A 15,424-nucleotide genomic window follows, 5' to 3' on the forward strand; every position below is an offset into this window, starting at 1 on the left:
TTTCTTTGTTTTGGTTTGGCCCATAACTACCTCGCTCCCTCGTACCTCTCACGGCTGGAGTGTAACCGTTGGATATACAAAAGCCTCTTCTGGACATCGAAGTCTGTCGTTCCCTGGATAGTTTGCCCGATCCAAAGACATTGGCCCTTTTGTTGTGTTGACCTCGTACTGCCACTGTTGAGTTGCTGTACCCGTCATACCTTTGGTTCGTCGTCCTGCTAGGATAGGCCTTTTAAAAGCAACCCACCTCGAATCCCACCCCTTACAGGATACCCCCGGCACACATCAGATATCCTCCAAATCGCGCCATACACCAGGCATTCACCTGCCGAAGCCCACCACGGCTGGGACCGCATACGGACGGACGCTTTATAATTTTATCAGGGCGTTGGGAGGCCTTTCTGTTTTTATTTTATTTTATTTTATTTTATCTATTCTGTGTTTGCATTCCTGCTCTCCCATATTACCTCCCGAAATAAAATAAAACAACACTCGCAGAGCGCACATATGTACACATATTGCGCGCGCGCACACAGACACAGATACACGCACACACACACACACGCACACACACACACCAAATATACACCAGCCAAAAATGCCAGATAACACAAGTAGAAACCATGGTCCAGTGCAGACCAGCGCCGTGTACTTGGTTGGCCGGCCGGCACATCTCATCGAGCGACCCCCGTCCCCACCATCACCGCCTTCTCCAGGGCCTGCGCTATGTCGTGGTATCACTTCGCTCATCGATGAGCTTCCCGGCATCTCATTGGATGAACCCCGCGTAGGCCTACCTCTCCTGCATTCCCAGACAACAGCCTCCACCGCACACCTGCCATCACCAGTACCGTCACCCCCAATTGAACTCGAAAAGCTGAGGCCAGAAGGCCACACAGTCACGGCTCCACCCTCCCCTTCGTCACGCCCTGCCGATGACGACCATGAAGGATGGACTTCCCCAACAGCCGACTCCGCGTTTGACATGGTAGCTTCGGACCGCCTAGCCGGTGCTGTACACGTCCTAAGCGCTGAAGCGACCGCCTTGGCATCACTGGCAACCATGTACAGCACCTCAGCGTGCGCCCGGACGGCATTCGATAGCGCCGTGTCCGTCATCGCCCGTAATCAGGCAAGGTCGCCAGCCGGCGACGGGGGCGGGACCTTGGTCATGATCGGTGTGGGCAAGTCTGGCCACATCGCGCGCAAGCTGGCAGCCACTTTCAGCTCGCTGTCACTGCGTTCGTCATTTATGCACCCCACTGAGGCTCTGCACGGGGATTTGGGGCTGTTGCATCCGGTTCGGGATGCCGTTGTCCTGGTCAGCTTTAGCGGCAGGACGCCTGAGCTGCTCGGCCTGGTGCCGCATCTGCACCCTGGCCTCCCGGTCGTGGTCATCACTGCGGCCTCGGATACGGCTTGCGAGATTGCGAGGGCCCTTCGGGTGATGAGAGAGAAACCCATGAGCGAGGGGTCATGCCGCTCACCAAGAGAGGCTGGGCCATCTCGCACGGGAGAGGTTGTTGTGCTGCCAGCACCTATACCAACTTCAGAGGTTGCCACTCTCGGCATCGCCGCCCCTACTGCCAGCACGACGGTTGCTTTAGCGCTCGGTGATGCTCTCGCTGTGGTTGCGGCAAAGGAAATCCATGGCGGCACAGCGAATACGGCTGCCGTGTTTTTGAGGAACCATCCCGGTGGTGCCATTGGCTCTTCCTTTGCCTCGGGCTTGTCCCGATGACCGAATCAACTTGATCGCAACTTCATTTCGTTGTCATATTTGCATATTCTTTTCTTTCTCTTTTGTCATGATATGGGTTTGATGACCCTCTCGGAGTTGGTTGCTTTGCGGCAGCTGGGTATGCCGTACCTGGTACAGGAACCGTCTCGAATAGTGGGGATGAGAGAAGTACTCCAGTCTGGGGAGTGTAGCAAGGCATAACATAATACAAACCTTTCGAAGTTGTGAAATTCTAGGCATATAACAAAAGGGATGAGGAGGATATGGACGCAGCATACAATCAATATCACAACCACTAAGAGAGCCACCCTTCGGGGATACGGGGAATTTGCAACAGAAAGCTTTCGCACAGCATAGTACAAGGTAGTGCAATAGTAGCAATGGTCAGCAACGCGGGAGTGGTTGGGCAGCTGCAGCGGGCTGCCACCAGTGCGGCGAACTAATTGGGATATAGACAAGTGCTTGATGGCATCGCATGATAACGAGACCAGGTGGGGAAACTGCTTGATGTTTGCTGTTGGTCTGCTATTGATATGCTACAGCTCATCGTCATCGGACGAACTTTCCGAATCTGAATTGCTACTGCTTGAAGACTCGGATGAAGTGTCGAGCTCCTCGCGCTGTTGCTGTAACCTCAGCAGTGTCCCTTCGCTCTCCGAACCAGAATCTTCGGAACCGCTGCTGCTGGTTCCTGAGCTCGAAGTATCGTCGTCCTCATCCGCATCTTCGGCATCCTCGTCGTCACTGCTATCACTGCTACTGCTCGCATCGTCTTCGGCAAGTGTCCTTTTGTTGCGGTTGCGTTTTCGCCTGCCATCCTTTGCACCAATATCCCCCAAGACAGCTGCATCAGATGTCGACGCCAACTTTGAATCTCGAGGGGTTGAATCCGCGTCCGAGGTTCCCGTCGTCGACGTCGTCATGGTTGCTTCTGAATCATCCCCACTGGAAAGCTCATCGAGGACCAACTCTGCTCGAAGTCTTTTGACCAGACGCTGCGTTACTTCAGGGTCACGTGTGTCGACGGCATTGGTGCCACCCATGACGAAATCCTCCTCGTTATAGTCACCACGAACTCGTTTGCCGTTGGCATTAGTGCCACTGCCAGGGTGTGATTGTAGCATAGTCACGAGCAGGCTTTGGTATTGCTCCGACCCTTTCGCCACGTCCCCGGTACTTGCGGCGGTAAAATCCAGATCCTTCTTCCTAACTTCCTCTGCCGACTTCTTGAGCCAGTCGCGGGAAGCCCCCTTGCTGTCGCGAGAATATTTGAGGAAAATGCCAAAGTCGGCAGCTGGCACCATTTCAGGGGTAAAGGCGTATTTGATAAGTAGCGTTTGGTAGTTCTTTTTGAACTTCCAGTTCTCTCTCGAGGTTTCCCACTCACGGAGGTACTTGGAGAGCTCTGGTTGAATTTGTGTTGGCTTGAAGTCCTGTCCCGGCTGCTTCTCGGTCTTGGAGCCCTTGCTCTTCTTCTTGTTCTTCTTGGACTTTGGCTTTGAGGGAGTCTCAGTGGCTACTGGCGGGACGGGATCAGATCCCTTGGTCCCGTCGGCAAACGTCACAGACTTGCGGCGCCCTTGGAAGGTATGATCGAGGCCGGTGCGTGAACGCTTGCTGACTGAGGCCTCGTCGGCGATGCCGTTGCTGACGGGATGGTCTTTGCGCTTGTTGTTGGAGCTGTAGCCGCTTATGTTGGACGACGGGGAGCTTGTCGCTACTGCTGCAGGCTGACTTGGCGGCAGTAAAGATGTGCTGTCATTGTCGGCAGAACCTTTGAGCTTAAGACCCAATCGTTTCCATGCCGGCACTCGCTGTGCTGGCATACTTTTTGCGAACGACATGGCGACAGGCCAAATAAAAGGAAACAGCGAAAGGAAGACCGGAGAGAAAAGTAGACGACGCGTGATACCGGACCGTGGCTAAGGCTAATGCCAGCCGGAGGGGAGCCGGAAAAAGTCTGGGAGAGGATCCGCCAGCTACACACCGACTTTAGGGAGTAGCTCAATACCTGAGATTTTGGCCGGCTGGCAGCGAAAATGCGATAGGTGAGGATTGGCTACTGAAATGGGGCGTCCTCCTCTCATGCATGTATCGCTGGTCTGTCGCCTCGTTTTTCTTCTTCAAGTTTTTTTTTCTCTCGTTCTTTTTTTCCCCCCATTCGTTTCCTACTATGGAGACTGAGAGTGTTCACTGCCCCACATGTCCCACCGCCGATACCCCTGTTATCTTCGGTACCTCGCAAGCTACGTACTTTTACCTGTCATGTACAGAGTGGGGGTTGAGGAGCTAGCTTGAGGTTCCCAAAAGTTATGTAATCAGACGTCCCTGCCACATTAACCTTTCGGCCTCAGTCCTAAGGCGTAAAATAACTTGCAGGGGTGCTTTGGTCCAGCTAGAGTTGCGCGTCAAAGCTTCCGCCTGGGTACGAAGCTTCACCTGCATGCTACGTGATCCACTTTGACCATACTGACCTCCTACCAACGTACCTTACTTGCCTACCCTTTCATTGTCCGATATCATCACAAGTGCGGGCTGTTTCTGTGACTTGAATCTCCAGAGACGGACTTATATTTTGCAGCGCTGTCAAATAGAAACTCTCCCAAAACAAACTGCCCACAATGTCAGGTATGGATTACTTGCTTCTACTCCATCATACCGTCTGTTTAAACTTACTCGCCCTTGGGACAAAAGCTATCGTGCTAACAATATTGCGTATGCAACCACTACAGGCAGTGCAGGATACGACCGGCACATCACAATCTTCTCCGATCGAGGTCGATTGTACCAAGTTGGTATGACGATTAGAACGCTCCACGAATACCCATCGTCACTGGCAGTACGCTAATACGGGTGTTCCCCCCGCAGAATATGCATTCAAGGCCATCACAGCCGCCAATATCATGGCCGTAGGCGTCCGCGGCAAGGACTGCGCCGTCGTTCTGTCGCAGAAGAAGGTCCCTGTGCGTTCATTATCGAGCTCCCGCAAAAAACGACTTGATGTCCTTGTCAGAAAGCTGCAGAAAGTGCGCAACAGCTAACGGCGGCTTCTGCCCCACTACCAGGACAAGCTCATCGACCCGTCTTCAGTCTCGCACATCTTCCAGATATCGCCCAAGGTTGGCTGCGTCATAACCGGCTCAATAGCCGATGCTAGGGCTTTTGCCCAGCGTGCCCAAGGCGAGGCCGCCGAGTTCCGTTACAAGTACGGTTACGAGATGCCATGCGACGCCCTGGCCAAGAGACTGGCAAACATCAGTCAAGTCTATACACAGAGGGTATGCCAGGTGGAATCTTGCTGACCCCAAGTAGCTGCTTGCTGACCTCTTACCTGCACAGGCATACATGAGGCCATACGGCATCGCCACGACGTTGGTCTCGGTGGACGAGGAGTACGGCCCGCAACTATTCAAGTGCGACCCAGCCGGCTACTATACAGGATACAAGGGCACCGCGGCGGGCCCAAAGCAGCAAGAGGCTCTCAACCACCTGGAGAAGAAGCTCAAGAACAAGGACTATGCCGAAGGTAACTGGGAGGAGGTAGTGGAGTTGGCCATCACCACACTCAGTACTGTACTGAGCATGGACTTCAAGAAGACCGAGATAGAGATTGGCATAGTCGGCGGTCCTCGGCTTGACGGACAAGAGGGCACGAACCCTAACTTCAGGAAGCTGACAGAGGACGAGATTGATGAGCGGCTGCAGGCTATCGCCGAGAAGGACTGAGTGAGTGAGGGGATGATAATGGTTGTACGGATGGCAGACAAATCTGGGTTCCCAAAGACGGTGGATTGCCCACCTCCGCCTCGATTACGAAGAGACTTGGCGAATTATGGCGGAGATTCACTCTGAATATGACGCAGGCTTGTGGTCTAGGCTCTATCTGGAGCTGACTTCTTGGGAACAAGACTGGAACGTCTAAAATGGCCAATGTGTGACTACTAGACCTTCAGGTATCAGGCTTTAATAGACGAAACAAATGACGATGGTATGAACCGACAAACCCACCGCAGGTGAAGCGGAGGCCTTGGTTAGTAAGGTCTCGTCAGTGACGCGGGGGTTTGATCTTTGCTAGACTATGGTCCTGCATTGTTGTCCCAACTTTACGATGTTGGGCAGCTGGAAACCCTGCAACAATTTTTTTTTTTTTTTTTTTTTGATTTTATTGTTATTCTTCTTCTTTACGGATGGACAGTTGGGAGGTGCGAATGGAGCCAATTGGGGTTGCATCAATTTCTTTCGGTCGCACATAGGGCTGAAGGGCATCCATGTCAGACCGGCAATTTGTCAGTGAAAGGGAATTATTGACGTCCACCGTCAAGGGAGGGAAGGAGAAAAAAATGAGAGAGAGGGAGACAGAGAGAGCCGAAGATGATCACGGCGCCAAAGCTGCACAGTCTAATTTGAGAATAACGTAGCTTTTCAGCTGGCATTGAAGAGTACATGGTCTCCTCATATGTCAGTGAGAAGGACTAGGTGCATCGCTCAGCCTCACCAACGGGGCGGCCTCCCAAGCGGTGAGGGGAACTGTCCCGCAACTGAGCTCACTTGGTCTGTCGCCCATTCCGAGAGCATTACATCATTCCGGCGTGTGCCCGGCGTCTGGTGTACAAGCAGGTCAGTTAGGATGTCATTCCATGTGGGTTATGCTACCTATATTTGGTTTCCAGCCCTACAGGGCAGATCTTGGCGGGACATTTCTGTTGTCAGGGGTGCGTGGCTGACTGGGTGGTAAATCTGGTGTGTGCTCTCTGTACCTGCATCGCCCTGCTTTCGTGGCTTGTTTTTTTTTCTATCTCTCTTTCCCGTCATCGGGATAGTACCTCGTTTTCCATTGGCACTGGTCCCGGAATCATCGAATTGATCTTGAAACCCACCGGCGCTACCATGGATGTTCCTCGGCCATATCATTCATTACATTGACCAGCTGCCTCCAATAGCTTATTCCCCCCCGGCAATGCTGGACTTCTCCCTCAATCCGTCATATCAACCGTAGCCTCAGGTGTCATGAACGCACCTGCGAGTTGCATGCAAGTGAGCTTTACGCTGGCTAAAACATACCTAACTGCTGTCTGAAGGATCTGATTTGATGTAGTTCTCACTTTATTCCGGGATTGGATCATACCCACCTGCTTCCAGCTCTAAACCATCCTTGCGTACGATCCCGATCTGACCTGAGAATAGAACTGCGTACATGCCATTGCCATGTCCCCAGTCTCCGGGCCGTTGTCAACAATTCTCCGAGTCATCGGGACTGCGCGATGATGTTTTCTGCTGCGTCGAACTCGGTGTCGTTACCTCTGCTCCACGTCAGGATGTACACCTGCTGGAGGGAGGCAACACTGCTATGAACCTACACCGGAACTGACGAGGATGACCATCTGTCGGGGCGTCCATGCTGAAGCTCATTTTGGCCAGCACATAACATCAAGCGTGTCCTCAAACTGGCTGAATATATATATTCATATGGGTTCCGTCGAGAAGCAAGATCGTTTATGGTAGGATAGCATCAGTAAACCAATTGCTATAGAACCCTTTCTCTCTTCAGCTCACCTCAATTCGCTTCCATCCTTTCGGCAAGACTATCTTCAACGGACCATACTTTACTACAAACTCTCGTGATTAACTGCTGTCTGGTCGTCCCATACTATCAGTCTATCGGACTGCACTCAGATTTCTCCGGCCACAGTCAAAGTTAACACTGGAAATGGACGGCTGTAAGTTTTGCCCGGACCCCAGTATATGCCCTTTGAGCCAGCGACCAGGCATGAAAAGTTACGGGCTAACATGCATCACTTTGCCGATAAAGACAACGAGTATCGACGAATTCGGGTAGGCGAGCTCCTTGCCGACTTCAGGGACCTTCAAACCTGGATCGCAGAGGCTCCCGACACGCCCGACGACATGGACGATTACTACTCGGAAGGATGGGCGGCCCTGCGTCAGTGCGCACTTGACGGCCACCATATCCTCAACTGCGGTGCCGACACCAGCGTGCCTCAAGTCAGGGGCGGACAGGAGGAGCAGGAAAAGGCCGAGCTGCTACAGAATCATCTTGATGCCTTTTCCCGCAGGCACGAGTCACACAAGATATGGCTACGTCAGGGCGCCGCGCAGAGATGGGTTGCTGCGCGCTTCCAAATACTTCAGGGCCGGAGGCCACACGCGAGACATTCGGCGCAACTCAAAGCCTGTGACCGTGCATTACGCAGGGTTGGTCTCCCGATTTTCTTTAGAAGCCGTGAAAGGGAGTCTGGGCGGAACAGTAAAAATGCTAACTGGCATTGATTTAGGAGTACGAAACCATCACTGATGAGGCAGTCTATAACCAGCTTCAGGCCTCCGATATTGAGCTAGGCCGTTGGACGGGCGAGGACCCAAGCCTGCGAGCCGTGCAGCGTTGGCTGCGGTCCCGACGTCGTGCTTGATGGCAGGAGAGTCTGGCGATGAGAGTGTTTTCAATATCATTGCGTTTCCTCGTGGTTTAATACTTTGGTGTTTTTCTGCTACTTTGGCCTTTCCTGGTTTTACCCAACATCCATCCGTGTTCTCTTTTTCTGCGACCTTAGTCACATCTTGGATCTACTTCACCAGTTCCTACAACTTGGCGTGCGTCTATATTGTATGCTTGGGATATGATAGCTTCGAATTATCAATTATAACGACAGTGTGATTTGTCAGACAACTCAAGTTCGCTTACACGGGCCGCATGCCAAGTCCTTGAGAAAATCAGGGATTGTATCAGTTTATGGCCAAAGCTGCGCCAACGTCGACTATGTAAAGCAGTCTATGATTTACCAAGCGATTGCTGATCCCAGGGTAGTAGACCGAGATGCATATACAGCATGTCTATTCTTATGATTGAAGCAATGAGACAGGGCACGGTTGAGCTGGAAATACCGGAGAGGTAGCGACGAGTTCCGGTTTCATAGCTTGCTTTGAACACATAATGCTATGCCACCAAGTGATAGAAGCATCCCCAGCATGGTGTCTGATGATGAGAAAGTTATCGGGTCAGAACATTGATTTCATGTATTCTCAGGACTCGGAAAACGACAGTGATTTAGGGAGGAAAAAGAAAAGAAAAGAGAGAGATAGAGAGAAAAGTGAAGGAGCGCAGATATACCTCGACTGATGACCTTGCTCTCAACCCACCACTCGCCAATGACAGTGAATAGAAAAGCCATGGTATTGACAATGGGCACCGTTAGGCTCAGTTCAGCCTTGCCAATTAACAGAAAGAACCAGACGCTACCCGTCAAGTTCAACAGCAGAGGTACTGCATAGCGCGGGTTCCACAACAAATCGACTACGGCGAAGAAGGCGCCATATACCCTTGACCGGAGGAAGCTGGTTCGCACGTGCTCGGCCTCCAGTATGGGGTGCGGCGCAGGGCTGTGCGTGCGCGCGGCGCGGCGGATGAAGGGCGTTGTCAATCCCCAGGCGCAGCCTACGGCGACGAAGGCGAGGATATAGTTTAAGGCGCTGGGTTGGTCCGTTGGCACGGAATCGTTTATTGAGGCAGACATACTGCCGTCACTCGGTATGTAGGTTATGAGGTACAGTCCGTATAGGCCTGCTAAAACGGGGTAGACGCAATACAAGACAATACAATACAATACAATACAATACAATACAATACAATACAATACAATACAATACAATACAATACAATACAATACAATACAATACAATACAATACAATACAGTACGCAGTTTGCAGAGGCAAATTATTACAGCTGATTGATTTACTTCGTAATCACCGCAAACCCAAAATCTGGGCTCTGGGCAGATGGGGCCGTGCAAGACTTGGTAGTACCACGTACTGTAAGGTGGCTGGGTTGCTTTGTGGGTCCATCTGTGCCTGGTTCAAGTGCCTTGGCATGGATTGTCGCACTCCACAGCCGTGCAGCAAGGTCGCCGGCGTTGATAACCCCTACCGGTAGGTAAAGGTAGGTAGGTACCTAGGCAATTAAGACAGAACAACCGAACGAATAGATGTTCAATGGAAAGAAAGTTGTTCTAGGCTAAAGCGCCAATTCGTGATTGCTTGGACATCCCTATTTACCTAGTGAGTGGCAGGCATAACCATTCAGTAATCAATCGATCCAAGACACGGAAATCCGAGACTATTGGGAGAGCGTGATTCTAGCGTCCTCAACGAGAAGCAGGTATGCGTCGGAAGAGTGGATGCTGGGCTGTTCTTGTTCTGTCATGTTATGCATTCCAAAAAAGCCATCAACATGGGTAGGTGCAAGGCCGTCGCGCTATGGGCGCTTCGAAAGGGAAGGAACTTGGCCAAATGCAGTACGGAGTACGTACAGTACGTACCTCTTTGTTTGTTTCTCAGCATCAGAGGCCAAAGAGACGAGGCTGCGTCAGCTCATCTGAACCTGGCTCGGCTCTTGCGAGAATCCCAACACTGCCACCAACCAAGGTCGATCTGTCAGTCAATCTTTTCTGATCTTTGGTTTGTAGGATGCTTAAGCCAAACCTATCTTGCCTACCTCAGAAAAACTCAATTATTTGGTGAGTACGTAAGTCAATCGCAACTACTCGAGAAGGAATTCTAGTTAGATGATCAGATCAACAACGGGACCATCATTAATTAGAAAGCTTGGACTGCGGACAGAACTCGACGATGTTCTCTTAATGTTTCACAGCCACAGGTGGGCCCTGGGCCAGTTGGCACTAAACTACTTTGTACATCGGATAACCAGGGGTACGTGCACAGAAAATGTGCCCACCTCACCTACGCTATGTTTTATTGTACAGCCCACTAATTATTTAGGTAGTCTATCAAAGTGACTTAATCGTGGTTCTAGTGATACCCCAGCCACCGCCAGGCCTCCACCCCTCTTCCCCCACCAGCCTCCAGGTACCAAATCTGACTGACTACCTACTTTGCCGTACAAGGTAATTGCTGGAGGGGAGGTGCACATCACAGACACCCAAACACACGTGCATGCGACCTTACCAACTTTCCAGCCAACTGATTATTTTCCGTTCCGGGGATTTATTCGACCTGGGTACATCTCGCCGCGCCTGCTCTTCGAACCCGTTCGTTGTTGTGAGATTTGAAAGATTAGTGTTTCCATCTTTTCATACCCTACTCCTTCATTGCTATTCAACACACACACTCTCTTTTCTCGCCATTCTTGTTCGTTCCTTTTATTTTTATTTTATTTTTATTCTTCTTGGCGGCGGCGGCGTCGTCATTACTTCCACAACTGGGAACTGCACTGTGCTGTAGTTGATTCTTTTAGCCCATTCGTTCAACTGTCGTGGCAGCCCCGCAACGCAACGCAAACAAACAAACAATCCATAAACACGCTAGCTAGGTACTTTACCTACCGAAGTACCACGACTTTGCAAAGCCACTTTGATAAACCCGGGCTGGGTTGGTTCCAGGGCGCCTTGAACTTATTATAATCACGACTTCGCAGTTCGTGCAAGGCAGCCAGCCTTCTTGCTTGGCTACCGCTGCGAGGTCAGGTAGTCGTTGGCGGCCTGTAGTTTTCAAAACGCGAGATCCCAGCCAATTAATTGGTCGAGATGGCGACAATCAAGAAGCGAGAGCAGCACCCGCTTAACAACATGCATACCTCGGGCATTTTTTCCGACATGAGTATCGATGGCCCCGAAATTGGCACTCTGGTGCTTGTCGTCGACAAGGCCAAAAATCTCCCCAACCGAAAAACGATAGGCAAGCAAGACCCGTATTGTGCTGCCAGGCTGGGGAAGGAAGCCAAAAAGACGGCGACCGACGTGCGCGGAGGGCAGACCCCCAAGTGGTGAGTGCGATTAGGTGTGATGTGGCTACCGTTGTTCAACTGGTTTCTTTTTTCCTATCTCCTGCTCTTATTCTTCTATGCATTTGTTGTCCGTGAGTTGAGGACATGAGGGGGATTGGAACTTTCAAACAAGAGGAAACGAAACGAACACAACCAGCCGGCCTATTCTAACTCTCAACATACTGTCGCGTAGGGACCAGGAGCTCAGATTCACAGTCCACGACTGCCCCGACTATAACCAGCTCAAGGTATCTGTCTTCAACGATGATAAGAAAACGGACCTGATTGGTGAGACATGGATCGACCTGCGCGACATACTTGTAGTCGGTGGCGGCCAGAGCGACACATGGCACACCCTGAACTTCCGTAGCAAATACGCAGGGGAGATTAGACTCGAGATTACCTACTACGACTCTCGCCCGAAGCCCGAGAAGTCAGTTGCAAAGCCAAGACCTGTTGCTTCAAACAGCGATCTCAGCAACGCTGCTGTTCAGCCGGCAGCTGCGCCCAAACGCAGACCACTACCCACGGAACCTCCCAACGGCCCCGTGCCAACTGCCCAGCCTCAACAACCACCGGCACCACAACCAGAACATATGCAGACTCCGCCTCGAAAACAACCAAGCACTCCGTCATATGTGCCCAACCAATCGCCCCTCCAGACGCTGGAATACAGCACCCCGTCTCCATCCTCAAGACCAGTGCCAAAAAGCCTTCATAACTCTCCGGCCCCAACCGTCGGACCGAGCTACGTTACCCCACCGCAGCATCAGTCGCATGCCCACAGGTATTCGGACAAGTATGCAACCAGGGCGGAGGAGCCTGATTTTGGTGGACTGGATAACAGGTCCCAGTACTCGGGTAACTACTCTCAGACCCATACGCAGAATCAGTACCATGGGCGTGATAGGCAGGGATCACATACGTCTTTTGAACCCGACAGAGACCAATACGACCCTCGAGGCATGTCCACCATGGATAACCATCGGCAGCCACCGGTGGATGATGATGATCGCCCGCCCCCACCTCCAGTGCACAGAAGTCGGGGTAGCAGCGGGGCTGCTGTTGGTGCTCCGGTCGACCTAGCAATCAGGTCAGGCAGCTTTGATGGCAGTATGCGAGGTGCACCTCCAACAATGAGGCAAGATGTGTTGCGGAGCGCTGCTCACAGACAATCGGTGGGTTCTGCTGCATATCCTGGCAGGCCTACATATAGGCCCTATGATTCCGCACCAGCAGGTGCGGCCGTTCCCCAATATGCGGACGAAGATGGCCATCACCAACACCACCAACCTCCGCCTCGGCACCGATCATTTGACACTGGGCACGAGGGCCCCCAACGATCCATGCAGCCGACTGTAGAGGATGATCCGGACTCACCCAGCGGAGCGGTGCAAACGTACAGGAAAAGCACTTCGCGGCACCCGCAGTCTCCCGCGCAATACAGCGTACCGGAATACGATATCACGGCCACGCCAGCGCCCCTTAGTCTCAGTGGCCGCAACAGTGCCCTTGTGCACGGCGGCTCATCCCAGGCAGTAGTATCCCAATCGTCCCCCCACTACCACCAACAGCAAAATGGTCGCCGACAGTCAAATGGATACCACCAGGAAGTTGCCAACGGCGTTCCCAGTTACAGCAATTACGGCACGAGCCCTGACGTCTACCAGTCCAGAGACGGGTACGGAGCCTCTGCATCGCCACGGAATAACCACCGTCAGAGGAGCCCAAGCCCCAATCCCATGGTAGACCGCTACCATGTGAGTCCCGGTCCCAGTCCCCACAGGGAGCACCACCCTGCCAGTCCGATACCCGGTCGTAAACCATCCCAGGACCTTTACCAAACGAGCCCCGTGCCCATATCTCATACAAGTCACACCGATAGCCCCGCCCATTACCGCCAAGACCCTCGTGACGGCCAACATCCCTCCCAGCGGAGTCCTGTCTTCGCCGCGCTTCCAGACGTTCCCGCGTCCCTGGTGCCCGGTGCTGACCCAAGCCTTGCGCTCGAGCTCTCTTCACGAATAAATGAGGGGAAGCGGCAAGAGGGTCGCCGCAACTCGGCCATGGCAACGCCAACTCGCGGAAGACAAATGATAGAGTACAACCAAGAGGGTCCTCCGCCGCAGCAGTTCAGTGGATCCGTGCCTCAACATCACCGATCGTTTGACAATGGTCCTACGCATTCCATGTATAACAATGAACGTTCGTCAGGTGTTCTGTCAAAACCTCGATCCCTGTCACCTCTTCCAACCCAAAACCATACCATCAGGCGCAAATCGGTATCCCCAGCACCTCCGCCGCCGGATTCCAGGCGACTTTCTGGCATGCCATTCGCTCCGGACTCGTTCGACGAGCTCAACCCGACGGTAGCGGCTGCAAAAGCGGAGAAGAAGAGAGCGAATCCGGATTTCAACGAAGCCACCGGCAAGATCATTACCCACGACGGCAAAGAGATCGACCCTAGCGACCACTTGCCCATGGAAACGTGGGCGCCGGAGCCGGAGCCATTTGAAGAGAGGAACAAGAAAAAGCCAGAAGGAGGTCCTGGTTCAAGTGGACTGCCGATTGGTCCTTCAGGAAGAAGGCAGCTGATAATAGCGGCATCACGACCTCAAGGCTCGTCTTCTGTGACATATAGTGGCGGCAACTCAAGCAGCACGTCTTCCTTTCCCAGTTATGGAGATGCCTCGTCGGCTGGGCGCAATAGGCTTCAGAAGAAGACGCACAGCCGCGGCATGAGTGCTGTGGCGTCGTTCGAGACCAATGCACCAGGGCCGAGCCCGCTGGCACCTATCAAGACCCCCTATCACCAGGACAATCACTCGTCGCCTCGTACGCTACAGAGGGCAAGCACGTTTGATCAGTTTCAGCAAAATGAGAATCACAACCATGCCCCTCTCGTGCTTTACCAAGGCAGTGGAAGGAACAGCATGGACCATCGCCAAGGTGCAGGTGGTGGAGGTCCGCCCCCCATACCCGCCAAGATTCCAATGTTTGGCGGCGGATCACCAAATCCCTATGGCAGTGGCGTTGATCCCGGCCTACCCGTTATGAGTGGAGCACTCCCCGCGCCCGGACCACCAGTGTCATGGGACGGGCGGCATGGTCATGACAGCCGAGCCGGGTCGGAGCAATGGGCGCTCATGGAAGAGATGAGCAGAATAGACATTGGAACCGGCAGATCGAGACGGCATGGGAGTGGCTACTGAAATTTAACTAGGATGTGGCCACAAAGCAGAGCAACCTTTCCCATTCTCGACTCTAGATGGCCTGGTTACCATTCTTCGAGAACGCTGGGTGTTTTCCCGCAATAGTCTTCTACTTCTACAATCATTTTTACACCAATCTCTGGGGACTGTTTCAAGGAAACTCTCCCCATTTTCCCAACATCAACCACTGTCTTACACGTTGATTAATGGAATATTTCAGTTTCGATACCTGACAGCACCTTTTTTCTTGATTTCCTACCCTGCCACCGAGAGCCTGAAAGGGCACATTCTCTATATTTTCATATATAGGCTCCGCTCGCCTTGGCTGTAGCGGAGTTGATCCTATGCTGTGTTTCCTTTTGGGCGGAACGAGACGCGATAATGATTTGATGTTATATTTAAGCCTTGAGACATGTATATATCAACAGCGATGTGATGGAAAATAATGACTAAAAGTTCGCAATATTTTATTTTCTTGTTTCGTCTCATCATTTAATATGGCAGTTTGTGGTTTTCAGCAGAGCCCTCGACTCCTCCAGTCAAGTTGAGAAGGGGCTAGGAACAAGGCGGCTGTGTTGGTCTTTGGCGAGATAGACTACAAGTTGCAACAACGAGAGACGATCTGCCAAAATTTTCCAATGCGTTCCTTACGATGAGCCGGCTCATCCCTGGAACAC

General features: G+C 52.3%; 7 protein-coding genes across 7 annotated transcripts; 5 read left to right on the forward strand and 2 right to left on the reverse strand.

Annotated features, from left to right (window-relative positions):
• Positions 1-598: 598 nt before the first annotated feature.
• Positions 599-1,741, forward strand: PgNI_08079 (uncharacterized protein; the record flags this gene model as incomplete). The annotated part of the gene is made up of 1 exon (XM_031128079.1): positions 599-1,741. The coding sequence occupies one exon, from the start codon at positions 599-601 to the stop codon at positions 1,739-1,741; it is 1,143 nt and encodes a 380-aa protein (XP_030978597.1).
• Positions 1,742-2,277: 536 nt separating this feature from the next.
• Positions 2,278-3,585, reverse strand: PgNI_08080 (uncharacterized protein; the record flags this gene model as incomplete). The annotated part of the gene is made up of 1 exon (XM_031128080.1): positions 2,278-3,585. One exon carries the CDS (start codon positions 3,583-3,585, stop codon positions 2,278-2,280), a length of 1,308 nt encoding a protein of 435 aa, XP_030979129.1.
• Positions 3,586-4,169: 584 nt separating this feature from the next.
• On the forward strand, positions 4,170-5,730 carry PgNI_08081 (uncharacterized protein). Its single transcript, XM_031128081.1, has 5 exons — positions 4,170-4,369; positions 4,474-4,536; positions 4,610-4,704; positions 4,807-5,019; positions 5,081-5,730. Exons 1-5 carry the CDS (start codon positions 4,363-4,365, stop codon positions 5,465-5,467), a joined length of 765 nt encoding a protein of 254 aa, XP_030979128.1. The 5' UTR covers positions 4,170-4,362; the 3' UTR covers positions 5,468-5,730.
• Positions 5,731-7,528: 1,798 nt separating this feature from the next.
• PgNI_08082 (uncharacterized protein) lies at positions 7,529-8,169 on the forward strand (the record flags this gene model as incomplete). The annotated part of the gene is made up of 2 exons (XM_031128082.1): positions 7,529-7,954; positions 8,035-8,169. The coding sequence occupies 2 exons, from the start codon at positions 7,529-7,531 to the stop codon at positions 8,167-8,169; spliced, it is 561 nt and encodes a 186-aa protein (XP_030979127.1).
• Positions 8,170-8,667: 498 nt separating this feature from the next.
• On the reverse strand, positions 8,668-9,378 carry PgNI_08083 (uncharacterized protein; the record flags this gene model as incomplete). Its single annotated transcript, XM_031128083.1, has 2 exons — positions 8,868-9,378; positions 8,668-8,732 (listed from the first exon to the last, which is right to left on the reverse strand). Exons 1-2 carry the CDS (start codon positions 9,268-9,270, stop codon positions 8,668-8,670), a joined length of 468 nt encoding a protein of 155 aa, XP_030979126.1. The 5' UTR covers positions 9,271-9,378.
• Positions 9,379-9,855: 477 nt separating this feature from the next.
• On the forward strand, positions 9,856-10,524 carry PgNI_08084 (uncharacterized protein; the record flags this gene model as incomplete). Its single annotated transcript, XM_031128084.1, has 4 exons — positions 9,856-10,064; positions 10,254-10,278; positions 10,358-10,463; positions 10,517-10,524. Coding segments are annotated over 4 exons (348 nt in total), but the record flags the coding sequence as incomplete, so codon positions are not given.
• A 336-nt stretch (positions 10,525-10,860) lies between these two features.
• On the forward strand, positions 10,861-15,337 carry PgNI_08085 (uncharacterized protein). The gene is made up of 2 exons (XM_031128085.1): positions 10,861-11,535; positions 11,729-15,337. The coding sequence occupies exons 1-2, from the start codon at positions 11,297-11,299 to the stop codon at positions 14,745-14,747; spliced, it is 3,258 nt and encodes a 1,085-aa protein (XP_030979124.1). The 5' UTR covers positions 10,861-11,296; the 3' UTR covers positions 14,748-15,337.
• The last annotated feature ends 87 nt before the right edge of the window (positions 15,338-15,424 follow it).

Source organism: Pyricularia grisea (assembly GCF_004355905.1).
Source record: "Pyricularia grisea strain NI907 chromosome V map unlocalized Pyricularia_grisea_NI907_Scaffold_6, whole genome shotgun sequence".
NCBI classification, from domain to species: domain Eukaryota; kingdom Fungi; phylum Ascomycota; class Sordariomycetes; order Magnaporthales; family Pyriculariaceae; genus Pyricularia; species Pyricularia grisea.